This window comes from Perca fluviatilis, chromosome 19 (genome assembly GCF_010015445.1).
Source record: "Perca fluviatilis chromosome 19, GENO_Pfluv_1.0, whole genome shotgun sequence".
NCBI classification, from domain to species: domain Eukaryota; kingdom Metazoa; phylum Chordata; class Actinopteri; order Perciformes; family Percidae; genus Perca; species Perca fluviatilis.
In genome coordinates, this window is record NC_053130.1 from 33,574,161 (window position 1) to 33,601,592 (window position 27,432).

At 43.2% G+C, this 27,432-nt stretch overlaps 1 protein-coding gene across 1 annotated transcript; it reads right to left on the reverse strand.

Annotated features, from left to right (window-relative positions):
- Positions 1 to 3,590: 3,590 nt before the first annotated feature.
- Positions 3,591 to 26,943, reverse strand: LOC120547818. Its single transcript, XM_039783512.1, has 9 exons — positions 26,895 to 26,943; positions 26,692 to 26,776; positions 26,405 to 26,575; positions 15,389 to 15,454; positions 13,543 to 13,685; positions 12,818 to 12,923; positions 12,098 to 12,503; positions 4,256 to 4,586; positions 3,591 to 4,169 (listed from the first exon to the last, which is right to left on the reverse strand). The coding sequence occupies exons 7-9, from the start codon at positions 12,151 to 12,153 to the stop codon at positions 3,591 to 3,593; spliced, it is 966 nt and encodes a 321-aa protein (XP_039639446.1). The 5' UTR covers positions 12,154 to 12,503; positions 12,818 to 12,923; positions 13,543 to 13,685; positions 15,389 to 15,454; positions 26,405 to 26,575; positions 26,692 to 26,776; positions 26,895 to 26,943.
- Between the last annotated feature and the right edge of the window lie 489 nt (positions 26,944 to 27,432).

The window sequence follows — 27,432 nt, forward strand, 5'->3', positions numbered from 1 at the left end:
GGGGTTGCTGGACGTTTCGGTGAGGGTGCTCTGAAAGTTTGAATTTCCCTTGACACAAATAGGCTAACGTTACACACACTCGCACAGATGCCCACCCACCTCCGCCGGCGTTTAGGCCTACTAAGCAAGCGAACGAGAGAGACTGATTTAAAGTTGCTGATACAACAGCACCATAGAACTCTGATTAGCCCACCAAACATATTTCAAATACCAGCCAACAAGCCGGGTTCAAACAATCATTACTGCAGTTCTCATACAGTGGCTCAGAAGAGTAATGCAGCAGTCCAAATACACAACACATAGCCAAGCACACACATAAAAACACACGCGCATGTATCCTCACACAGTTTTCACACTATGGTCAAAATAATGAAGTCATATCTGTAGTGACTTAATAGATCTAAATAAGCCACCACGGCGGACGCGTAACGTTTGCTGGGCTAAAAATAAACCGATTATATACCGATAACTTTAGATTCGGCGATCCATTTATTCACATTTCTGTAAAATACATGTTTACTGTAATGCTCTTCTTACGACAGAGATAAGAGTAAAGTTCTTGCATGGACCCTTATCTGCTGACTCACCCACTGTGGCCTGGCTGTGCGATCCCCTGGTCTAATGTCACGAATTTCGTTTTGTATTAATTGTATCTTAATTTGAATCAATTTTTCATTAACCAAATTCCTGGATTTAATAAATAAAAAATAAATATAGCAGACAGACAATAGATAATCACAACATAAGGCTCCGGCCTGAACTGGAGCTTATGCATGAACCGAACACTTGTTTATGAATAAACAATTAAAATGTCTCATTGCAATATTTTACATATTCATAATCATTACTTTTGCTGGTTCTTTGAGACAGCTTTTAGGTGCCGCGCATATAAGCGCTCATAATTGAATTGAATTATGATAACGCATTTTCTTCATAAAGTGCATTTCTGCAAGCCCAATATTCTGTGTATTCATTGTAGGCTATGTGTGCAATGTATTACATCATATGACATGTGTGCAGTGAACCCATTATAATATCTATGCACTGTTTTTACTATATCTCTAGGTAGAAAATGCTGTGAGACAGGGGAAAAACCGGGCATGCCTGCACAGACAGACAGAACCAGTGGAATGCTGGGTCTAAAAGAAATGCTGGTCAGAGGAAGATGAAGTATGGCGCTTCAAACGACACAACAGGAAGGATCTCTACCTGCCGGCCACCAACTTCACAGCCATCCTCTACCACTCCAGAACCGGCACAGGAGGTGACACTCTTTAGTGGAGGAAGAATGCACTTGCCTCACCAATGGCAGCACTTTTCAATTGCCCTGGGATTAGCCTCCTGCAGCTCTGCTATAATGCTAATACCTCCTCCATCACCGAGCCAACACCATGTCCACACCTCCATCTCCTAACCCATGATGAGCACCACACACCACTGGCTTGTTTAAAATGCAGAACCTTCTATGATGAATACATTAACATGTCCACAGCCCAGCTTGAGGAGATGAGAAGGCTACAAAAGCACAGAGCAAAGAACAGGTCTGGCATGATGCGCGGAAAGTGCGCGTCACAGTGAGCACAGCTAGAAAGGTGCCCATTCGCTCAACCACTGTGTTTTGCACAATTGAGGATGAGCTTTACAGGGCTCTCAAGTTTTGAAGACAGGCAAGAGTGACACCTCCTCCCCCCCCCCCCAAAAAAAAAAAAGATCATAGATTGTTGGCGGGTTGGACAAGTCGCAGGAATAGGGGTGTTTCATTAATATATTTTATTATTAGTGTTTTTGTTGTTATTAATAATTGCTCAGATTTACACAAGAAAAGATTTGACACATGGCACTGACAATTCAACCAAATACAAGTATTTATTCAATTTATACATGGTTACTTATGATAATGGGGGGGTCTGGGGGTCCTCCCCCAGAAAATTTTGAGCATTAAACTCTTCATTTCCTGCATTCTGGTGAATTTGTATGCACCTATTTATACCTTTTTCTGAATCAATTTATGCTGGAAATCTTTATGTAAAGGTAAACATAGATTAAAATCCAAATATAAAAACATAATGGAATATATGGCAGTTAGGCTCAGGCATTCTGTATTGCTTTCATTTATTCTCCTGTAGATTGACTTTTCTAATTATATCTGAGTCAGCACACATGTAGCCTAGCATCATTTACTCTTCCCTTTTGCATCTTTTGTTGAGGAAGTAACCTCCTTAAATGTGTATATGACAATTATTCACGTCAATGATACATTAATTCATTTTAATGAATTAATAAACCCCTGGACTGTAATATTATTTGTTAGAGCAAGATTTCTGCTCATGTTCAAAACTTTGTGCACATTCAAAATATCTCTTTTATCTGAGTTTTGGAGGAGTCGTGACACTTTGAGAAAAATAAAGTTATAATAGTCAATATATTTCAGAAAATAATCTACCTGCACCATAGTCTGCTGTGCATTACGTGATTGCTCTGCTGATACGGTAGATGTCAGACCTTCTGACAGACACAGAGTCCCGTTTGGGTCTCTGGTCTCTGAATGAGCGAATGTTTAGGGAAGTGTCTGTATGCTTTGCTTTTTTTTCATTGGTTGCTGCATTAAATCTTACCCAGATAAAATAGTGCTATTTTCTGATTGGCTATTGTGTAGCCCCTTTCTTTTTTTTGTTAGGCTGATAAGTGGCAGGCTCGATTTAGACATTAAAAATGTAAGCTACAAGCCGTGGCTTGGTCACGGTCTATGGGCTTGGTAGCGTTGCATTTCCCCTGACTCGTTTCCTGGTTCTATTTCTCCATAAACAACATTAAATCAAGGAGAGGGTTAACTTTTCCTGCTACAGATTTCCCACCGTGGTCAGAAAGAACCAACACAGTCTCACTCCCTACTCGTCAAATGTATGACGCATGGTCAAGGACCCTGACGGACCCCTTCGTCGAAAAATAACGTCAAGGGTACCCCTATTTCGTTGAAACTTGACGCCAGGGTCCTTGACCATGCGTCATACATTTGACGAGTAGGGAGTGAGACTGTGTTGCAAGAACAGGAGGAGACACTTTGTTTCTCTCACTATGACTCTAGAGTCGGTACTTGCTCCAAAGATAATCGCCGTCACTCTCTCACTTCTCCCTCTACCACACACTCCCCCCACACACACATGTGGCTCGACGCACACACCAGCGCACAAGCATAAACATCAGGCCACTTATGTAGACTACTGCAAGAGCTCTGCGTGGAGCCTCCGCACAACTGTAATACGCGTGAGAAATACAATGTGTGGCGGGAGTGCGTGACAAAAGACCGAAATGAGTGACTGTCACGCTCAATGCGTGACACTTGAGAGCCCTGGCTTTAATAATTTAGTGAGTTGTGTTGTAAACCACACATGCACTTACCTGGGATGAAGCGGCACAGGTGCAGGTGGAACGACTCCAGGGAAGTGGAGCCGCGTCCGCACCGGAAGACGGGAAGCTTCACTCCGCCTTTGGTGAGCTCCCCCGTCCGGGTGTACAGCTCCACCCCCTCTGGGTCCTGGATGCAGTCAAGGTGGCGGCGCTGCGTGCTCCAGATCTCCATGCGGGCGCGGTCAATCAAGGGGACGCCCATGCTGTCCGTCATGTCCCAGAAGGCGTCCAGCACCTCCTGGAGGAGCCGCTCTGTCTCCGCTGCCCCCCTGGTGCGGCGCCGGCAGTGACGGGCGAGCTCCTTGGCCGAAAGCTTCACCTCCTGGACGTCCCCCCCCCTCCTCTGACTGCTTGGCCTCTTTCAGGCGGGACACATCTCCGGCATCCCACTCGAACATGGCGAAGGAAAGCCTCGCCATGAAGAGGCTGTAGAGCTGGTGGCTGTCGGTGGTCACCCCCCTGGCGAAGCGCCGCATGAGGTGCCACACGTCCAGCCTGACGACCAGCTCGTGCCACTCGTGGAACATCTGATGGACTGCAGACGTTCCCGCGGCGACACAGCAGTCTCGGTCCACGTACAGGACCTTTGGAGGGGCCTTCCTGGCTAAGCGGTACCGCCTCATCAGTCCGGCTGCCATGTCGACAAGTCCGTCCCCCTCTGCTGCGGTGAGGACAGACATGAGTACCTGCCCGTACTCGTTGCCGACATTGGTGACCCAGGCAGCCGTTCCAGCAGCACCGCCCGCAAGCTTTTTGGTGATCTGTGTGACACAGCAACATTTAGACGCATGACAAAACAAACATTACACTGGGTACACGGCACGCTGTGGCGGATAACAAAACGTACCTTCTTGGTGGAGTCCATCTTTAAAAGATCACCAAAGATGGAAGTCACTCTGGCTCGTGTCTCGTCCAGCCTCGACAAGGCTTCCCTCACGTAGACATTTATGAGCCAGAGTGCAGTGGGCACTGGGTGCATGAGTGGAAGCGACACCCCCGCCAGCGGCAGCAGCGTCGCGCCCGGTGCCAGAAGCTTGCGGAGCACAGAAAGGTAGAGCATCGACCGTGCCATCCACCCGTTGGTTTGCTGCTCCACGAGAGAGGCACGGAGGCGAGATGCACTGTTGCCCAAAGTGCGCTCCTTCATGAGCCCTATCACCGCTCGGTCGCAGGACAGCCTGGGAGGGAAAAAAGAGGCAATCAGAGGTTACTGGAGAAAACCACAGAAAATACATTACCTCTAAATAGATGAAGACGTGTGGATTATTTTCATTTCTAAATAAAATGTTGCATTTCAACACTATGTGTCATTGCATGTTCATATACTTAAGTAAGAGGTCTGCAGTTATTGCAGTTGGGTATAATAAAGCTAAGATATGAGCCTACATTCATACATGCATCATTAATTCTCTGGAAAACACTTTGTTTAATGCATATGTGCAATTAATTCCTCCAAAACTGGAGCTTACACATTTGGAAATGGGTAGTTATTCTGTGTAAAGGCAATATACCTACCTATATACCTATAGGTGACCTTCAATGAACATGACTTGTGTCAATCAGTCCAAACATATTTTACATCATATAAACATACAAATACAATATTATTATTGTGCAATAACAACCGAGTGTAAATTGTAATTTCCCCATTGGGGATCAATAGAGTATACATTATAATTTTCTTTTATAACAAAATACAAATATATCCTACAAATACCTGTATGGATCTGTATAATCAACTTGGTTTTGTTATTGACAAGCTCTTAGATAGTGCTGATATTTTATGTATACAAGAGACTCTGTTACCCAAACAAGATCTAGATAAACTCAACTCTGTGCATGAAAATTTTTATGGCGCAGGTGAGTCGACAACAGATCTAAGTATGGGAATCGTGCGTGGCAGAATACCTGGAGGGGTGGCCATCCTATGGCATAGGAAACTTGACCCACTGATCGATGTGATTAGGCTAGAGGTGGACTGGGCCATAGCAATTAAAGTTGTACATGATAAAAATGTTTTTATTATTTTAAATGTGTACACGCCATATGAATGCTACCAAAATGAAAATGATTATCTTAATAGGCTTGCCTTTATCAGCTCATTCATAAAAGAGAGTAAAAGTACTTGCATTTTTGTGATGGGTGATATGAATGCTGATATGTCAGATGATAACTCTTTATTTGCCAAACACCTTAATCAATTTTGTCTAGACAGTAGGTTAGTTCTCTCAAGTAAAATGCTGTTACCAGTAGACAGTTACACATATATTAGTGAAGCATGGCATACAACATCTTGGCTAGACCACTGTATATGTACAGCTGATGCTCATGATTGCTTGGAGATTGAGATCATGTATTGTGTAGCCACAGCTGATCACATACCTGTCTCCATGATAATAAGTCTTGACAGTTTACCTGAGCTGATTAACTATGATGATGATAATAATGAGCTAAATAGAAAAGTGGACTGGGCAAAGCTCACAGAATATGATCTATGGAAGTACAACGCACTGAGTGATAGTAGTCTTAGTAATATTGATATACCACTTGAAGCTATTTTGTGTGACAACTTAAATTGTAAGAGTCACAAACATCATAGTCAAATAGTTATCATGTATGACAAAATTGTGAACTGTTTAATTAATGACAGTAAATTATTCATCCAAGACAAAAAGAAGCTTAACATTAGACCCGGATGGAACGAATATGTGTCTGAACTTCATGTGGATGCTAAGGAAGCTTTTTTGAGCTGGGTATCATCTGGAAAAGCTAGGTATGGCCCAGAGTTTGAACATAAGAAAAAGGCAAATGCCAGGTTTAAATATGCTGTACGGTTTATCAAAAGTAATGAGCAGATGATGAGGGCAAATTCTATGGCCAGAAAGTTTCAGCAGAATAATTTGTATGATTTCTGGAAGGAAGTAAAGGTCATCAATAATAGCAAGATGCCTTTGCCATCCACTATTGATGGGATCTCTGGGGATGAAAATGTTGCGGACACTGGGGGAAACATTTTAGAGAGATTTTTAACTGTGTTGAGAGTGCTGAATATGATGTTGATGATGTCATTAATAATGATGGCGTGGTTATTAGACCTGATGAAGTATGTCATGCTATTGACAAATTGGCAGTGAACAAAGCGTGTGGTCTTGACCAAATAACAGCTGAACACCCGAAGTATGCAAGCCATAGAATCTCAGTGTTACTTGCTATATGTTTTTCTAGATTATTAGCGCATGGCATATTACCTGACTCTATGTTACCTGTACTATTAGTGCCAGTTATTAAGGACAAAACCTGTAAGGTATCTAGCATAGAAAACTACAGGCCAATCGCTCTGGTGAGTATACTCTCTAAAGTATTAGAACAAATTCTATTTGATAGACTACAAGAATATATAACAACCACTGACAATCAATTTGGTTTTAAAAAGAAACATGGCACAGATTTGTGTATATATGCACTGAAAGAACTTGTTTCCAAGTACAAAAGCCATGGATCAACAATGTTTTTATGTTTCCTTGATGCATCCAAAGCTTTTGACCGTGTTAATCAGGGTAAACTGTTTATTAAATTACGAGAGCGAGGGGTCCCCCCATACCTAATACGTATCTTGCATTATTGGTACTCCCATCAAACAATGCAAGCTAGATGGGGCAACATTACATCAGATCCTTTCCCAGTTACCAACGGGGTTAGACAAGGTGGAATATTGTCGCCTGTTCTTTTTAATTTGTATATCGATGATCTTTCTAGGACATTAGAAGTGTGTAAAACTGGTTGTATGGTGGGAGATAGGCGTATTAATCATCTGATGTATGCAGATGATTTCATTGTTATGTCTCCTTATAGTGCTGGCCTACAACAATTGCTTAGTGTCTGTTCAAACTATGGACTACAGTATGACATCAAATTCAATGCAAAAAAGAGTGTTGTAATGATTGTCAGAACTAATGAGGACAGAAAGCTATGCTTTCCGTCTTTTTATTTGACAGGGCAAGAGCTAAACGTAGTTACTAAAACAAAATACTTGGGCTACATTATTAGGGATGATTTTTGTGACGATGATGATATACAGCGCCAGTGCTGTAAATTATATGGACAGGCAAATATGTTGGCACGTAAATTTCATATGTGTACTGCAGAAGTTAAAACGTCTCTTTTTAGAGCATACTGTACACCACTTTATACAGCTCACCTATGGTGCAGCTATAGTAAAGCAAAGATAAATAAGATAAAGGTGGCATACAATGATGCATTTAGAATTTTGTTGAAGTATCCAAGATGGACCAGTGCTAGTCATTTGTTTGTGACGAGTAATGTTCCCACCTTCCATGCTGTGCTGAGGAATTTTATGTACAAATTTAGGTGCCGATTAACAGAGTCAAAGAATACAATTTTAACTGCCTTAACTAACCCTGCACTTAGTGATACCAGATTTACTTCCAAACTCTGGAAACACTGACACACGCATTTGCATATGTTTTAAGTAGGGCTGTGAATTGATTAGAAAATGTAATCGAATTAATTACATACTCTGTGATTAATTAATCAAAATTAATCGCATACATAATTAACGGTGCCTGAACCAATACTTTTTAAGAAAGTAAAAAAAGAAAAGAAAAAAGAAGGGTACTAAACAACAGTCGGTGACATTAAAGAAGGGCTTGTTTATTGCTAAGGCCATATGGTCAAAATGAAATGATTTGATAATAATCTATAACAATAACAATAACTTATTTCACTAGTAAATTGCTGTTGAACGACAAAAACAACCACCAGATGGGAAAAGGACATTTACAATAACTTCAAATGCACCACCAGGCTGTAGTTTACCAGTTTCATTGAACGCACCGTCTGTGTTTTTCCGACGGCAGCTGCAGATTGTTAGCCTAGAAATCTAGACGCACCCTAGTGGCAGCTGGCTTGTCAGGCTAGCAGTTGTTACATACCTGTGTTGAATCCTCTACAGTAAAACAGTCAAACTTTACACCATTTAGAGTTAGCTGTCAGCATTTTAACAGTGTTTAATCCAGCTACTAGCTAGCGGTAGGCTAACGTTAGCTGCTGTCGAGTATAGTGTTAACTAGCGTCCCGTGCAGCGGTGTTTGTGTTGCCTGTATCGTCCGTTTCAGAGCATCAGCGAGAAGAGCAGACATATCAGGGGCACCAGATTTCGGTAGCCAGGGTTGGCAGGAAGAAGTAACAAGTAGCTAAATGTTCCGATCAATGATCCAGGCAGCACATTCTCGTCTCCCTCCTTCATTTTACAGTCGAATAGTGGCTAGAACGGCTCCGGGTCAAACGTCAATATGGAATGGATTAATCTGAGTTATTTATTTTCACAGCCCTAGTTTTAAGTATTGTGTATAACTATCTTTGTGTCTGTATATGTATGTATGTATGTATGTATGTATGTATGTATGTATGTATGTATGTAGGTATGTATGTTTTGTATGTTTCCTCTATGTACTATGTGATAGACAGTATGTCTGTATGTTTTTATGTTTGTGTGTACCCTTCTGTCTGTAATATGTTATGTGTACTTTTATATCTGGACCTTAAGTCTGTAAATAAAGTTATATATTGGCTAATGAGTGTTAAGGTAAACTAACGTTAGAGACTCAGTCTGGTCTGGAGGACACAAAAGCCACTCCACAACGGATTCCTACAAGATTAATAAAGTGTAAGTATTGATCATATATATATATATATATATATATATATATATATATATATTATCTGTGATCTACATTGCAAGCATACGTTGCGCCGATTTATGTTTTCCTCAGTGGGTGCTCACGGGCGCACGCCTTTTTAAAAAAAAAAAGTAGTCAGAAAATGTTTGCATTTCAGAACCTTAGGAAATGGACAGCGGCCGAGACAGACACACACGCCTATTAACTCGATAATAAAGGACAGCGCCACTTCTCACAAATGCAGATAGGATTGGAGATGAAAAATGTAACTGACACGTAACCGCGATCAGCTGGGAAATATAGAATCAATGCCACCGCTCCACTTAGCACCAACTCCAATGTTTAATTTTAAATGAATGTAGCCTACTGGCAGTCTGGCACACGTGGGTGCTCACTCAGTATTTTCCGTGGGTGATCGAGCTCTGCAGCACCCACGGTATCGGCGCCTATGCTCCAAGCAATAGCTTATCAGAAATAATGCACAATCAAGCTCACTTCATAATTAGAGGTTAATGTTACAAATAAATCAAGCGTAAAGCTTGAGCTAATACATTTTAACCTGGTGAAATGTTTTGTTTTATCCATCTAACCGGACCCTGCTCAACACCACCCGGAGAAAAAAGTGAGAGAAAGAAAAAGCAGAGGTCGCAGTTCGGACGATGACTACCCGGTTGAGATTGTGTGCGTGTGTGTCCCCGAGATCTGACCACACACAAACACACGTAGCAGAGCTACCCACACCCATGTTTCTACTGTTGCTTAATTTCAGTAAATTCAAGTAAAATCACAGGCTTCGCTTATCCCGTTCGAATGCGCCAGATGAAAATCAGACGTGGGTGGGTAATTTATAATTCACACGAGGTCCCTAGATAATACTTATCCCGTGCGAATAGGGCTATTCACAGTAATATCCTGGCTGCCATTGATGAGGTGACAAATACCAACATTGGATGAGCGTCCAAGCTGCAAAGCAGAAAACTAAAGAAGATCTTTGGTGTTAAACTCAGCCTGACCAGTATATCCTTCACCTGCACAAACCTTTGGTGGAAAATCAAAAACTTCTAGCTTGTAATGTGCACATAATATCACAGATGGCAGCAAGAGTAGAGGATGTAGTAGGATGTGAATAGATTGAGTTTATAAAGAGAGCTCTCTGATATCTCTGCCTGAGATCAAAAAGAGCCACACAACTTGAGAAAATCTGAGACTTATTTCAGAGCTTGATGAGATCTATTTTGAAACTCAAACGGAGACTAATTTGAGATTTTGTGAGGCTTTTTCTTTCTATAATCTCGTTTTGGTCTCACACATACCTCAATGTATGAGACGTTTTCTTTTCCTCTGGGTTATACAATTTAGTTTAATACTAAACTGGGCCAGATGGTTAAAATGGATGTAAATATATTCATGTATTATTTATAAATCATGTTTTGATGTTAAAAATGCATGTGGCACAGTAAATCCTTCATCTTACTTGTATCTGTGGATGACTACCATAGTGGCTATTATAAATGTTGGGTAATTTAATAGTTTATTGTTTGATGAATAGGCCGATTCATCTTTGCTAATAATATGTTGGATTCATGTTCATGTATATTTTCAGACATGGAAGACTTTCAAAAAATGATCAAACAATGTTAGAAGAGTAACAACTCTTATACGTGACTGTGCTTTTGTTTGCTTCTTTGAGTTTATTATCTATGGCGTGTATCTCAGCCAAACCTCCCAGCCAGATGAGCTCACGTGTGGCTTGGTTCTGGAGGTGGAGTGGATACCAGATCATCTGGAGTTCTCACAGGAGGCAGAGGAGTGCTGGCTGGTGAGGTTTCTTGTCCGGTTTCGCCTCAGACTGCTCCTTCTGTGGTAGTGATGCTGCAGCGGACCGATAGCCAGGCGTAAAGTGTCGAGTTGCCTGGCTAAGAACCACTTCTCAGATGTCTCTTCGTACAAATTCTGCTCCAGCTGCTTCACCTTACCCGCCCACATCTGGAACATGCAGTATTAGGGCTGGGATCATACACTTTTGTTGATTCGAGTCTTACATGATACGTGGGTGCCGATTGGTTTGTATCGCGATTTTCATTTATTGCGGTTCGATTGTATTGGAGTATTGCGATTTTCTTTTCCTTCTTTAACAAAAACAAAAGTTGAATAATTCACTTCTAGAGACAATATATCATGAGACATTTCTAATTGTTTTCTAAAAATAATGTATTTTTTGTAGTGCTGTCAGTTAAACGCGTTATTGCAAACCCATTTTAACGGCGTCATTTTTTTAATTGTGAGATTAACGTTTTTGGCCTAAAAAACGTTTTTTTCACATGCTGTTGTAACAACTAGTAACGTAACCACACCGGATCTAGCTAGACCGGAAAATAAACAAAAGGCACACCGCACACTCTCGTTTGGGCTTGCGAGCCGGCCAAAGAGTAGTAGGCTAACGTTACGTTTTGAGTGGATGGCGAGCGCGAGACCCCGAAATGGATGCCAGTAAGATTCTGAATGGAAAGTTTACTTTTAAAAAGTTGCCAAATGGTTCCATTGACAAGACCAAAGTGATGTGTGTGTTTGGTCGTTGTGAACTGAGCTATCATCGCAGCTCGTCCAGTCTGAAATACCACCTGATGGCCGAGCACACAGCTTATGCAAATTCCCCCCCCCTACACCCCTCGTCAAAGCCAGGCGACAAAAGCACAAAGCAAGCTGATCCACTTTTCCATGTTAATAAGAGCATTAAAATTAGAAAAAATACTGGAACAAAAAGAAATCTATGGCCATTTAGAATAGATAAAAATGTGCAATTAATTGCGATTAACTATGACAATGCGATTAATCGCAATTAAATATTTTAATCGTTTGACAGCACAACCTTTCTGCCCATATACAGAGGCCCTTTGCTGCATGTCATTCCCCCTCTCTCTCCCCTATTAAGTCAAAGCTGTTCTAATTTTTATGTTGAGAAGAATTGGAATGATGATGGATTTTCTCACCTGTCTGGACCACTCCAGGATGACGGAGACACCCAAGGGCCCCTGCACACTCCCATCCCGCCTCATGTACGCCTTGCCCTCGCCAACCCGATAGAGGGTTGGCTCTGCGAAGGCTGGAGGCGCTCGGAAGGTGAGGCACAGCACCTTGATGTAATGTTCTCGCCTGCCAGATGTTATCACAGGTAGGAAGCGCAGGCTGTAGCTGTGGGGAAAGAGCGGAGGGTTGAATTGCTTGACCGCGTCGTCCACCTGCAGGCAGGACTGGTCCTCCTTCTTATGGTCGAACAACACACTGCAGACCACTCCGTTGTCCCACACCCCGACCAGCAGACTCCCTCCCCCGCTGTTCAGGAAGGCACAGCCGTACCTCAAAACATCCTTGCTGAAATTATTCTGCATATAATTCCTGGAGGAAGTTGAAGAAATCAGACACACTCGTAAGCTTTCAGGTTTGTTGGAGAGTGATTCAGCCATGTTGACAACACAACAGAAGTAACATCACCCAACATCGCTTAGCGCACCTTCAAGAATAGAAAAAAAGACCCCTTAAGTATGGCTCCCAGGACACAAACACACGTTTATTTGTGTTGTCTTGTGTTTTCCCCTAAACCGTTTTTCAGGACACAACCTCCAAAGGATCAGTATGTAGAAATGTAGGGTGATCTATTGGCAGAAAATACAATTGTTAAGTGTAGCTGTAAATCGTGTTGTAACCCTTACCTTTACCTAGTTTGAACTCAATGCTGCGTGTCTCATTGCCAATGTAAGCTCCGTTTTGGAGCCACTGGCAGCTGCTGATGTCTTGTTCACTCACCCTGGGAATATGCTGCGTCACACAGAGGGAACAGAGCAACATGATGTCGGTGGCATTATGTCACAGAAGTGACATGTAGTTGTTCAAAGTTACAAAAGATAGGTTAATTCCCCTCAGAGTGTACCTAATCATCACAATCATAGTAATCATTCACTGTAGATTTGTTTCTGTAACATCACTGTCAGTCCCAGAGAGTGACTGGCACTGAGGCTCATATCAATATTGATACTAGAGAATTACATTTGGATAATATTCATATTTTTTATAATTATACATAACACTACACACAATTCCTAAAACTGCACACACAAAATGCAAAATGCCTCACATCTCCTTCAAAATGAAACACTGCATTCAAAATACCATAAACACATCTCAAAATGAAGCATTTGCATCAAATGAAATTTTGAAAAAATTGCATTTTGGTTGTGGAGATTTGCTGTGTAGTTTTGCACTTTGAGTGAGAGGTTTCAAAAATCGTGTGACATGAAAAGATTTTGTGTGTAAGCAATTGAAAAAAACTAACATACAAGCTAATATTGATAAATCTGTGATATTGCCAGTATATCAGTCAGTCAGTATTCATAGCTATCATCTTCGACAATGTCCCTGTCATAACTTTTGATCTTACCTGCGCTGGTGTGTCCAGGCCTTCAGCAGTGTGGTACTGGACTGTGGGTCTCTGTGGCTGAGGGCTTGCAGCTGAATGCCCCGAGCTATTTTGCTTTTGTACCCAATGGTTGTTTCGATTCCGTTTCTTAGCCGGGCTGGCGACTGATGGTAGGGAAGTTAGATGGGTATGATTGTGGAATCAGTAATGAAGATGCCTGATTTTGCAGTGATACAGTACAGGCCAAAAGTTTGGACACACCTTCTCATTGAATGTGTTTCCTTTATTTTCATGACTATTTACACTGTAGATTCTCACTGAAGGCATCAAAACTATGAATGAACACATGTGGAATTATGTACTTAACAAAAAAGTGTAAAATAACTGAAAACATGTCTTATATTCTAGTTTTCTTCAAAGTAGCCACCCTTTGCTCTGATTACTGCTTTGCAAACTCTTGGCATTCTCTTGATGAGCTTCAAGAGGTAGTCACCTGAAATGGTTTCCAACAGTCTTGAAGGAGTTCCCAGAGATGCTTAGCACTTGTTGGCCCTTTTGCCTTCACTCTGCGGTCCAGCTCACCCCAAACCATCTCCGCCCGTGACTGTGGAGGCCAGGTCATCTGGTGCAGCACTCCATCACTCTCCTTCTTGGTCAAATAGCCCTTACACAGCCTGGAGGTGTGTTTGGGGTCATTGTCCTGTTGAAAAATAAATGATGGTCCAACTAAACGCAAACCGGATGGGATGGCATGTCGCTGCAGGATGCTGTGGTAGCCATGCTGTTTCAGTATGCCTTCAATTTTGAATAAATCCCCAACAGTGTCACCAGCAAAGCACCCCCACACCATCACACCTCCTCCTCCATGCTTCACGGTGGGAACCAGGCATGTAGAATCCATCCGTTCACCTTTTCTGCGTCGCACAAAGACACGGCGGTTGGAACCAAAGATCTCAAATTTGGACTCATCAGACCAAAGCCCAGATTTCCACTGGTCTTATGTCCATTCCTTGTGTTTCTTGGCCCAAACAAATCTCTTCTGTTTGTTGCCTCTCCTTAGCAGTGGTTTCCTAGCTGCTATTTGACCATGAAGGCCTGATTCACGCAGTCTCCTCTTAACAGTTGTTCTAGAGATGTGTCTGCTGCTAGAACTCTGTGTGGCATTCATCTGGTCTCTAATCTGAGCTGCTGTTAACTTGCGATTTCTGAGGCTGGTGACTCGGATGAACATATCCTCAGCAGCAGAGGTGACTCTTGGTCTTCCTTTCCTGGGGCGGTCCTCATGTCAGCCAGTTTCGTTGTAGCGCTTGATGGTTTTTGCGACTGCACTTGGGGACACATTCAAAGTTTTCGCAATATTCCGGACTGACTGACCATCATTTGTTAAAGTAATGATGGACACTCATTTCTCTTTACTTAGCTGATTGGTTCTTGCCATAATATGAATTCTAACAGTTGTCCAATAGGGCTGTCGGCTTTGTATCAACCTGACTTCTGCACAACACAACTGATGGTCCCAACCCCATTAATAAAGGGAACAATTCCACTAATTAACCCTGACAAGCACACCTGTGAAGTGAAAACCATTTCAGGTGACTACCTCATGAAGCTCATTGAGAGAACACCAAGGGTTTGCAGTGCTATCAAAAAAGCAAAGGGTGGCTACTTTGAGGAATCTCAAATATAAGACATGTTTCCAGTTATTTCACACTTTTTTGTTAAGTACATAATTCCATATGTGTTCATTCATAGTTTTGATGCCTTCAGTGAGAATCTACAATTTAAATAGTCATGAAAATAAAGAAAACGTATTGAATGAGAAGGTGTGTCCAAACTTTTGGCCTATACTGTACATCACACCTCTTACCTGACATTTTCCTCCTGACAATTTTCATTGTTCTTCTTTCGACCTTTGGGCCACTGGTGCAATTTGCTGTGAATTACAATAGCTGTTAGACAATGCTGTTAGACGGCGCACATTGTTTAGAGTAGTGTAGTGTCTCCCTCTGAACATACTACACCCGCTAAGTTTTGAGAATCTGGCTCAGCCTATTTTTTATGAATTTTTATTGTGAAAAAATTAAGGCGAGACACTAAAGGTGAATAGGGAATTTTTTTTAATTAGCAGATATCACCATGAAACTCTGCCAGTTGATTACTTACATTAAGATGAGAAAAAATGTATTACAAGTTTTCTGTAATTTAATGTTTAAATGTGCAAATTAGGCATTATCTAATGAAATATGCACTAATTTGCATATATTTAAAGAAAAAACGATGGGGGACAAATTACAGAGGGATTTATGGATATCTACTTTTGTGATCCTGTAAATCAGAATATACTGTCAATAGCCTTAAAAAAACGATTTTCCCTCTGTAATTGTCTTCATAAGGTACAAGACTGGAAAGTTTGGTGCTACTGAAGTGGAGATTTCAGACGTGGAGTATGAGAGAAAAGCCATTTTGAGAAAACGGGCTTTAAAGATTTTTATAGCAAAATTCCACTAATTTCTAATGAAAGCCATGAATTACAGACACATATCCCTTCAGGTCCAAGTAAGATCCATGTTTAAAAAACAACAAAACACATTATTGCTTCATCCGTCACTGATCATAACATCCAAAACAACACATCAACATGGCCTTCAACTGAAGACCATTATAAGAATTCCAAGAATTATAAGGGGGATAGTGGACAAATGGCTATGAGGTATGTGGATAACTATTATGGGTATGTGCAAATCTTTACTGATGGGTCACAGCAACCAGATACAGGGAAAGTGGCAATCGCATATGTGATACCAGAGTTTGATATTAAGTTTTCTGCAAGAGTTTCGGATCATTTATCAGTGTTTTCAGCAGAGTTGATAGCTATTGCATGGCATTGCAGTGGGTAGAGCAAATTAAACCGCTAAGAGTAGCTATATGCTCAGACTCATTGTCAGCCTTAGAAAATTTTAAACCAGGTAACTCATGTGAAAGGTCTGATATTGTGTGTGAGATATTGACGTTGCTGCATAGTATTCAAAATGGGGGGACGCATGTAAAGTTTGTTTGGGTTCCGGCTCATGTAGGTTGGTTGGTAATGAGTTGGCAGACAAGTTTGCTAAACAGGCTTTGAAAGCGACAAATATGTCTATTCAGTGTAAAATATCACAATCAGAGGCTAAGTCAATGATTAAAAAACATGTTAAAGGGGTGATACAATGCAAAACTGATTTTACCCTGTCATAGTTGAATAACGACAGTTCGGTGGGTAAATAGGACATACATAGAAGCTCAAAATCCCATTGACACCCCTTTACTATGAAAATCTCATATTTTGAAACTGCTGCTGTAAACGGGCGAATCTCAACAAAGCTGGAAGTTGACATCAACCTCCCAAGACCTGTAACTTTGTCAGCCCATGGGTGTATTAAGAGAACAGTCACGCCCCAACATTTACATAGGCTACACAACTGACCTGAGATCAGGTAGTCTTCTGAATCTAGCTAGGTCACGCAGATCTCTGCTATTCCATTACAAAATTCACTTCTGAAACTTTTTTATGCGAGAAATCAACTATGTAAAGTTCAAATATGGGCCGCTTTACGAAAATGGATGGCTAATTGCAAATCTTTGTCCGACTGTGTGTCGGAGTTCAGCGCTGGTGCTGCCTGTGTTGCTGCCTCGCCGCCCAGCCTGCCTTCCTTCACAGACCCCGGCCTGCTATGAGGTACTTGGAGCTCCGTCACGACTGGCAGCCCACAGCACTCCATACCCGCGCAAAGTCACCATCTCTTGGGCTAATGGACAAGTTATTTAAACAAACGATTGGGGAAATAAACGCTGCTTGTCCCCGAGTCTCATTGATAGAGCCTGCGGCTGGATGGAGCTCTATCAATGAGAGCTAGCTAGCCTCCTCTTAGAATTCCTCTGAAATTCACAAATATTCATTAACTTGAAATCGGACACCGTGGTTAGCTTTATAAGACATTTAGGTAGATGTTGTATACGTGGCGTGACGAAATTCAAACTGTAAATATACTTGAATTACGCCGAAAATTAAGCTAACTATCCGTGATTTGTAGCTACACATGTAGCTAGGATTGAAGGGACAGTTGCAGCTAACGAAAGCCCTAATCTTCACAAATATTCATTAATTTGAAATCGGACACCGTTGTTAGCTTTATAAGACATATAGCTAGATGTTGTATACGTGGCGTGACGAAATTCAAACTAGGGCTTTGACTTTTGCCCAAAAATCTAATTCGAAGTTCATTTGTATATTAATATTAATATTTGAATATATTTGAATATTTATAAATAATATTTTGACCATTAAATGCCTTCAGTTTAAAAAAAAAATTAAGTCAGACCCTGGATTAAACACAAACAGTATGCTTTCGACAGGAAGTTCGGAGCTTTCACCGTAGCCTACGTAAGTGGTCTGATGTTTATACTCGTGTGCTGGTGTGTGCGTCGAGCCAGTGTGTGTGGGCGGTGTTGCCAACTTAGCGACATTTTTTCACAAAAGTGACTAGCGACAAATCTGGCGACTTTCTGTAAAATAAAAAAAGAGTCGCCAGTATTGTCCAGCGAGCACGCAAAGTATTTATCTCCTGTAGCCGCCGAAACAGTCACTTTTCTCTTCTGTTGTGTAACTGAGGAGCAGCCCCGCCCTCCCCTCTGTGCTCTCTCCTCATGTGCAGCAGCACTGAGCAGGCAGGTAGGAAGGGGCAAAGGGACAGGGTGCGGGGCCGGTGTAGGTAGGAGAGACAGCGGAACGCGACGGGAGAAAGACGCCGCTGATCTGGCCTGGCCCTGGGCAAGCCTGCTTTCTTTGAGAAATAGGGGACCGCTACCGACCCACGGCCGAGAGACGTTCGTTGCCACGACGTGTAGTTCTGTCAGGTCCATAAAGTCAAGAACACACACATGACAATAAAAATTATTTAGGAAATTTTTATTGAATAATTGCATTTCAGCTAATAAATTCTGAATTAAATTTTTGGCGGTATGGCTCTGTTCAGGGAGTCCTCTGACCTTTCATGAGCACCATGAAATAGCAGAGAGTCAGAGGACAGCAGCAGCATTAGGGAACGCTCACACAGTTTAGGACTGTGTGAGCTGAACTATTCCCCCACATGAACAGAGCAGCAACGATGACATAGAAGCAAATGCCACGTTATACACAAGGAGGAGCCGGGGAGGTGGCGGGCAGCAGAGAAGCGAGCAGCAAGCAGGTAGGAGCAAACTGTATCTGCTTTAAATAGGGCGCCCTGTTTGAGTGTAGCCATTGAGCAGCGAGGGGTGTTGACCAGCTGATGGGCTAATCCAGATCAGCTGATGCAGCTCAGCTGGAGCAGATCAGCTGATGAGACCGTGTTGATGGCCAATAGCGTTAGCAGCGTCTTGACTACCTGGCCTGCCAGAACTGACGCTGACACTCAATTTCTGTCAGGTCCATAAAGTCAAGAACACACACATGACAATAAAAATTATTTAGGAAATTTTTATTGAATAATTGCATTTCAGCTAATAAATTCTGAATTAAATTTTTGGCGGTATGGCTCTGTTCAGGGAGTCCTCTGACCTTTCATGAGCACCATGAAATAGCAGAGAGTCAGAGGACAGCAGCAGCATTAGGGAACGCTCACACAGTTTAGGACTGTGTGAGCTGAACTATTCCCCCCAAACAAACCACACCTGGCAATCCTCTTGGGAAATGAAAACAAGAGGATGGAATTAAAAATGATTGGAATCTTTATGAATAAGTTTACGAATTAATTTGGAAATATGGTTGATCAAATGAGCCCCCTGACCATTCATGAGCACCATGAATTAGCAGAAGTCTAGGGACAGCAGCAGCATAAGGGGACACCCCCTGACCATTCATGAGCACCATGAATTAGCAGAAGTCTAGGGACAGCAGCAGCATAAGGGGACACCCCCTGACCATTCATGAGCACCATGAATTAGCAGAAAGTCAGGGGACAGCAGCAGCATTAGGGGACGCTCACACAAATTAGGAGATCAGTAGATGAGGCACAATGGTTTATTAAGACAAACCAATCAGGGACCTAAGCTCATAGCCTTCTGAGCATCAAGAATAGCTCGAACATCAGGACAAAGGTAACGTTCGTAAGCAGCAGAAGACCAGCGCCCCATGGCTTTATGGGTTAAAACCGGAGCGGATGCCGCCGCTGTAGTTGCTGCACCAATGCGTAGAGAATGAGCCGTATAACGGTCCGGAGGCAGTCCACAGAACTGGCAGAGGAGGCGCAGGTGAGAAGCAAACCAGGCTCGCGACATTGGTTTCCCCTCCTTCGTGACAAACAGCGGCTCTTGTGGACCAGCACCAGGACGGCACCTCAAGTAGGCCAGCATGGAAATCAGAGGACAAAAGACAGTGTTAGACTCGGAAATGTATACGACAACACCTTCACCATTTCTAGCAGTTTTAGAGTGTTTCAGAAATAATGTGAAATGGTGATCATTAAGCGAAACATCAGAAATTGTCAGATTGTGATTTGGATCAAAGGAACATGTGCGTGAATAAATTTCACCACCCCTTAGAAAACCAAAAAAAGCTGTGAGAACGACCGTCTCTAACAACTGATCGGTGTAAGGCCCAAAACACCCATTCCGTAATTGAGATATGAGTTGTTTAACCAGAGGTAAAGTAAAAGGGAGACGTTTATCATTGCCTTGTGGTGACTGTCTTTTGAGGCCGTTCAGCAAAAGGCGAACGGATGGGTTTTCCAAAATACTGGAGGCAGAGGGATCCAGGCAGCGCAGATGGAATTGGATGCCAGCGACCGTACTTTTGATGGAAGAAGGCTGCAGGTTTCGATCCTCAAAGCAGTGAACTATAAAAGCACTAATATACGATACATTGACAGGGAGAGCAGCTACAGATAAAGAAGCACAAAAGGCGATGAAATAAGACCAAGCCGAGTCATACGATTTTAATGTAGAGCTAGCCAGACCCCCCCGCATGTACTGCGCAGCAGAGCGCACATAAGATTGGAGAGGGTTATTCAATCTAGAATGGTCTGGCTGAAAGGAGGGCATTCCAGGCTTGATTGGGCTGCAGCTGGACACAGGAGATGGAATTTCTGAAAATTAAATCGAGACAAAGAATCTGCCACTTGATTATTCAAACCAGGAATATGCTCAGCGTGAAAATGATAATTCCCCAAAATTGACAGCCATGTGAGACGTCTCAGGAACCTATTTATGAAAGGGACAGATGAGCGCCGCTTATTAATTATATTAACAGTAGCTTCGTTGTCGCAGAAAAACAGAATTTTCTTCCTAGCCCAATGTTTACCCCAGAGAATGCATGCCACTACAATAGGATACAGCTCTAGTAGGGCTGTTGAGGAATCACCGGCAGGTAAGGAGAGCAATTCAACCGGCCAGGCACACGCAAAACCATTCGTTTTTGAAAACCCCCCCCAAACCCCACGGAAGGCGCAGCATCAGTATACAAATCAAGAGCCACAGACGATTCCATAAAATCATTAAGAAAAAAGGAAACGCCATTCCATTTATCCAGGAGCAGAGACCAAAACCGCAGCTCAGATCTACAGCCAGCATCCAAGGTAACAAGGTCAGAGAGAGCCTTAGCCTATTTGGAGAGATCAAGAAGCCTGGAAATAAACGACCTACCTTGAGGAATTACCCTCATCGCGAAATTAAGGTTGCTTAAAAGAGAGAGCAAGTCCCGTTTGGAAAAGGATTTAGATTGTTGAGCGACGGACATAATTTGCCGAATGCGGGATAATTTCTCAAGGGGCAGCAAAGCCTGCATACGGACGGAATCGAGAGTAATGCCCAAAAATTCGATAACCTTGACGGGACCCACGGTCTTTTCCTCCGAGAGAGGAACGCCTAAATCAAAAAAGGTGCGCTTAAGAGCCGAGATAGAAGAATCCGATTTCGCGGATGGAAAGTCCACCAGGAGAAAATCATCTAAAAGATGTAAGACGAAAGGTAATCTGTCGTTATTTAGGAGAATCCAGCACAAGGCCTCCGACAAAGTATCAAATATTTTAGGACTACTGCGACAGCCAAAAGCGAGTCTAACCGAGAAATACAGTTTTTCCCGCCATCGAACGCCAAACAAATGCCACTGGGAAGGATGTAAGGGCATGACTTTAAAAGCATCGGAAATATCCGCTTTTGCAAGCCAAGCTCCACGTCCGGCCGTTTTAATGAAAGTGATAGCGTCATCGACAGTGCTATAAAACAGGGAAAAAGGGGCTAAAGGAATAAGGCTATTGATGCTGTCAGCCAAGCCATTGTGGGGAGCAGAAAGGTCGATGATTAAACGTTTCTTACCCGAATACTTTCGAGTGGCGATCCCTATAGGACTTAACCAAAAAACAGGAAAAGGAGACCTATCGAACGGACCAATCATAAAACCCTTTTGAACCTCCTTCTCCAGCAAAGCATCCACAATTCATGGCTCCTGGGACGCGGACAACAGGTTTTTACAGCAGAAAGATACAGCAGGCAAATGCAGCAGACCAGCAAAGAAACCATGAACAAGACCAGTCAATAAATAATCCACGAAGCAGCGGTTCGGATGCTTCCTCAACGCCAGTCCCAGCTTGGGGACGTTGATGGGAGTTGATGGCTTTATTTCTTTCGCTCCGCTTTCAGGAAGCGGGTTCTCCTCGGGCATACAAACTTGGGATGGGCATCCCCACAGTAGCTACAGACATGGAGATAATTACAATTACGCATCCTACAAACATTTTCATTAAAATTATAGCAAAGAGGAGTAGCAAAATTATTCACCTGGGAGCCAGAATTACGGCTCGGGCCAGGATGGGACATATAAGGGGCAGGCCTAGATTTAGAGCAAAGGGTAGTAGAGTGTGATAGAGAGCCACAGATGGAGCAGGACAGGATTTGGTGCCCCGTGAAGTGTCGACTTATGAGTGCGAGGTCGACCACGGACCAGTCCAGTCTTTGGTTGAAGCGCTGTATGAACATTGCTGCCTTTGCAGAAAAAGACTTGTGATATTCATAAAACAAGACCCCACCATAAGAGAGAGCCAGGTCGGAAATAATGGCCAAATAAGTATCGAGTTCGGCCCTGCGCGCCGGTTGAACTTCACAAATTACATCTCTAAACACACCAAATGCAATGCAGAACTCAGGAAAAGTCAGAGTTTTAGACAGTCTTGGGTCCCCATCCTTTAACTCGACAGATACATCGCCACAGTCCACAATACGCCGCTCACACAGCTCAGAACCCAGCAGGAGTTTAACAAGATTAACGTCATTACCTGCCAAAATCTGCCCCCTCAGCTGATGAGAGATGGCAGCAGCCGGCGGGAAAAAAGGCGAGCCCGAGGACAGAGGTACAGCGGTAGCCAGGGTCCGTCGAGGAACGAACTCCGGGGTGACGTCATCACGCAGAGGCCGGCGCAGGTGAGGCAGGTCGGAGACGGCGGAGGCAGCCGAAGCAGAGGTGGACGCCGAAGGAGCGGAGACCGGGGTTGAGGAAGGTCTGACAGCGGAGGAGCCTTCCAGTGCAGATAATCTGGCAGCCATATCGTGGAGGGAAGATTGGACGTCAGACAGCGCCATAAGCACCGGGTCACCCGCAGGAGAAGCGCCAAGGCCCGGACGAACTAGGCCGCCGCCCCGTTTTTGCGCAACAGGCCTGGCTGCCGGCTCGGGGTTTTTACGCTTCTGAGCGTGCTTTTTCCCGGAAGACTGGAGAGGAGGCACTGGCAGGACGTCGACCGCTGGAACGATCAGAGAGTCACAGAGGAGGACGAATAAATCCTCGTGAGAAGCGCCACTCGGAGGCTGAATATCATTCGTAAACAAGGTCTCTAGTATCTTGGCCACGGGCCAATCGCCAATGCAGGGAGGAGACGTGGATTTATTCGCCAACCGCCGAGAGCTTCGACGGACGGCGGCGTTGTCATCCGGGCAGATATCCTGCCCCAGGTCCAGCTGGACCGGCCGGGTGTCATCGGAGGAGTCAAGTTGCCAGGAATCCTCCTCGACAGCGACGGAAGTCAGGGCCAACAGCAGGGTGAGTAGGACCAGACGAGAGGGGCCAAACAACAGCATGAGCGGTTTAACGAGCGGACAGAAACAACCAGCAGAGAAGCGAGCAGCAAGCAGGTAGGAGCAAACTGTATCTGCTTTAAATAGGGCGCCCTGTTTGAGTGTAGCCATTGAGCAGCGAGGGGTGTTGACCAGCTGATGGGCTAATCCAGATCAGCTGATGCAGCTCAGCTGGAGCAGATCAGCTGATGAGACCGTGTTGATGGCCAATAGCGTTAGCAGCGTCTTGACTACCTGGCCTGCCAGAACTGACGCTGACGCTCAATTTACATTTTGAAATGCATGAAAAAGCCTCGGAATCTGAACTGAAAGCAACGTTTACAAGCAAACGCATTTACAAAAAATAATGTCCATAACAGGTTCGAATATTAAGGGCTGGCTAATATTCGTTCGAATATCATTATTTTTTTTTATATTCGAATGATATTCGAATAACGAAGTTCGGAGTCAAAGCCCTAATTCAAATTGTAAATATACTCGAATTACGCCGAAAATGAAGCTAAGTATCGGGTTACATCCAGCCGCAGACTCTATCAATGGGACTCGCGGACAAGCGGCGTTTATTTCCACAATCGTTTGTTTAAATAACTCAACACATTATAATTACACACATTAAAAGAGTAACTGGAACCTGTGGTAAGAGAATGCTCGCTGACCGCGCTTTCACTCACATACACCGGCCATTTAGCTAGCAGGAAGAGGGGAGTTGCAGGCCCTGGAGCTCTGTCAGGGCAGCAGCGTTTGGTTGTCCATTAGCGCAAAAAAACTGTGACTTTGCGCGGGTATGGAGTGCTGTGGGCTGCTGTGACGGAGCTCCAAGTACCTCCCAGCAGGCCGGGGTCTGTGAAGGAAGGCAGGCTGGGCGGCGAGGCAGCAACACAGGCAGCACCGGCCGCTGAACTCCGACACACAGTCTTACCAAATTTGCAATTGGCCATCAATTTTCGTAAAACGGCCCATATTTGAGCTTTATATAGTTGATTTCTCGCTAAAAAAAGTCTCAGAAATTAATTTAATAACCAAATAGCCCGATAAACAATGTATAACTTTGCAGTGGCTGAAATATGAGACTAGGGAGGCCCGTGCCTCCCTAGAAATGTCCCTGGCCAACCCTGTGGCCCCCCCGTGCTGACCAAATAAAAAGATCATTGATTTATTATGATTTTACACGCGAGCACCAAAAGCGGAACTAATGTGCGACGCAACGTTCCACACGGGTAAATTAGAGCGGCGCACCCAAACACTGTAGCCTGCCTTCCACGCCAAGGGGGTAAGCTTCGCTTCAGAACTCGAACCTCCTATGGCGCCATTTTGACGCTACAAAGAGATCACCTCCCGTTAGCATTCCACTGACTAGCATACATTTTGGCGCCACTTTGACAGCGATTAACTTTACATCTGAAGCATTTAAAGACTCTATTTGTCCGTTGTTTAGTTCTAAAGAAACACGACAATGTATAAAAGGCTCCATTACCTTGTACCTCACGTTATGGCTCCATAGGAGACGTTTTTGTAAAAATAGGCTAACGATTGTGTCATAACCAAGTGACTTACTGTCGCATAATAGAGGAATTACCGTATATTACAGGAGAAGCTCGCAGGCAGTTTCGACTTACATTAGCTGTTTAGGTTTAATTACTAATGTTAACTAGCATGTTAGTTAGCAATAATTAGCCTGTGCTTATGTTATCTCCTTACATATACCTACGCTCTCTGTCTCTGTAAGATTGGGAATGATTGAGATTTCTCTTGGCACAGCTACCAGAAGACTTCACTCTTTCAGACAGGTTGCTCACGTCACATTTACGTTGTCTCTGTCAGGTGGAGGCTGCGCAGTAAAGCAAGAGATCACCGGAAAAGTGCTTCTAATATCCTTCACTGGTCTCCGTCCAGAGCAACGGGGTCTATTGGTCCATTATATATATGTCAATATTCCACGCCCACATGTGGTGCTGCTCGTTGAATGAGACGCTACTCTTGTAGAGAGGAGCTCCGATTTCTCCTTTTGCAAGAGTCGAAGGTAAGCAAAACAATTTCATCTCGTAAGTGACTTGTTGTTTTTGCACATAACAGTGTTTTTTTTTCCTTTTGTTCCTCACACTGATAATGAAATTAAGTTTGTAAATGTCTGGTCTTGATATGTTTATAACTTAATCATATTTAAGCAAACTCATCGAAGCAGAAGAAGCGAATATCCAAATGTCAGTATCCTTGCTAGGGGCCTGTTTCACAAAAGCAGAATATATAAATCCAGGATAACTGATAAAGCGAGGCTTGACCTAGGCTGAATCCGAATCCTCCCCTTATCCCTAACCCTAGGCCCTACACGCAGAGTGCTAAGGGCTAGGAGAGGAAACATATCCCTAAGAAATCGGACACTACTTGGTTACGGTTACGTCATCAAGCATTGTCGCTAGCTGGCTGTTACGTCACCAGAGGCGACAAGTTGATCACAAACATCCAAGATGCCGTCTGCAAGTGTGCGCATGTCGATTGCATTGGTTAAAGTGATTCTTTTGCGATTGTCTGCAACAAATAGAAGAAATCATGCGAGGAGAAGAAGACGTCTACAACGCCTACGAATGCTGGTGGATCAGTTTATGTATGGATTCGCTGCAAACAACGTTATGGTGTAGCTAGCCGAGCTGGACTCGTGTATATTACATGGACTGTATTATATTGTAATACGAACCCATTACATATCTATGTGTATAAGTATTATTTTGTCGATTATTTTTCTGTAATGTCTACAATAAGAACATGTTCTGCTATTCCAGACCACAAAATGTACTGCATTACATACCATGAGGATTGGCGCGGGATCTACATCCACAGAACAGGATGCCACTAACACAGGAGGGTCGACTGAGGGCCTGGCACCCAACACCTCGTGCATGTCCTCGTAGAATTGCCAGGTTGCAGCGGTCACTTCCCCCCTGTCTGTACCTGACCCTGTTCTTGGAGTTCTTAGTTCCTGGAAGGACACACAACAAACACCAAAATAATGCCTACAACCATACAGTATGCATTCATTGCATTGTATTGAGATTGAAGATGCAGTTTTTTTTTTCTCAACCGAACATCACATACCTTGTATTTCTGTTTAAGATTCTCCCACTTCTTTGCTGCCTTTGCGGTCAGTTTCCCCTCCAACCCAATTTCTTTCACCAGCGTCCTGTATCATAACCAACAACAATGTACATGTAAATGAACAGGAATGAATTACAAATGATTACAATATAGTAACAGTTACAAATATACAGTACCAATACAATAATGAATGCATGACTCACTCCCAAAGTTGCTTTGCAGCATATTTGGATTTCAGAAAACAGTGGTTCCTTTTCAGACCTAAAGTGGATCAGCTGCCGGGTTTCCTCTGACGTTCCTGTGTGACGACAGGATGGTAAATGTACAGTAAAACGATTTTTTTTTTTTTTTTTTTACAATTGTTCATCACGTCCCAACAAAGCACATGCAAGCTAGTGGCTACAGTTTTACGTCTCCCCAAAATAAAACACATCGTGACTAGCTAGAGTTGTCTCCCCAGAACAAAGCACATAATGTTAGCTAGCTAGCAGGACTGGACTTGTACAAAAAACTGTAGATATGCATGGAGTCCATTCAAATGAAATGTGGGGCTGTTGTGCAAATCAGCAAGGTAACATTAGCATAGCAAACTAGCGATTTTTAAAAACGTTTCAATTAAGAACATGGTTGCAACTATATATGTACAGGACTGTGTAGAGCACAAAACAACACTGTCGTAATTTTTAAATACATTTTTTAAGCCGAGAATACTTACATTTATGGGTCTCTCTGGTCGACCTT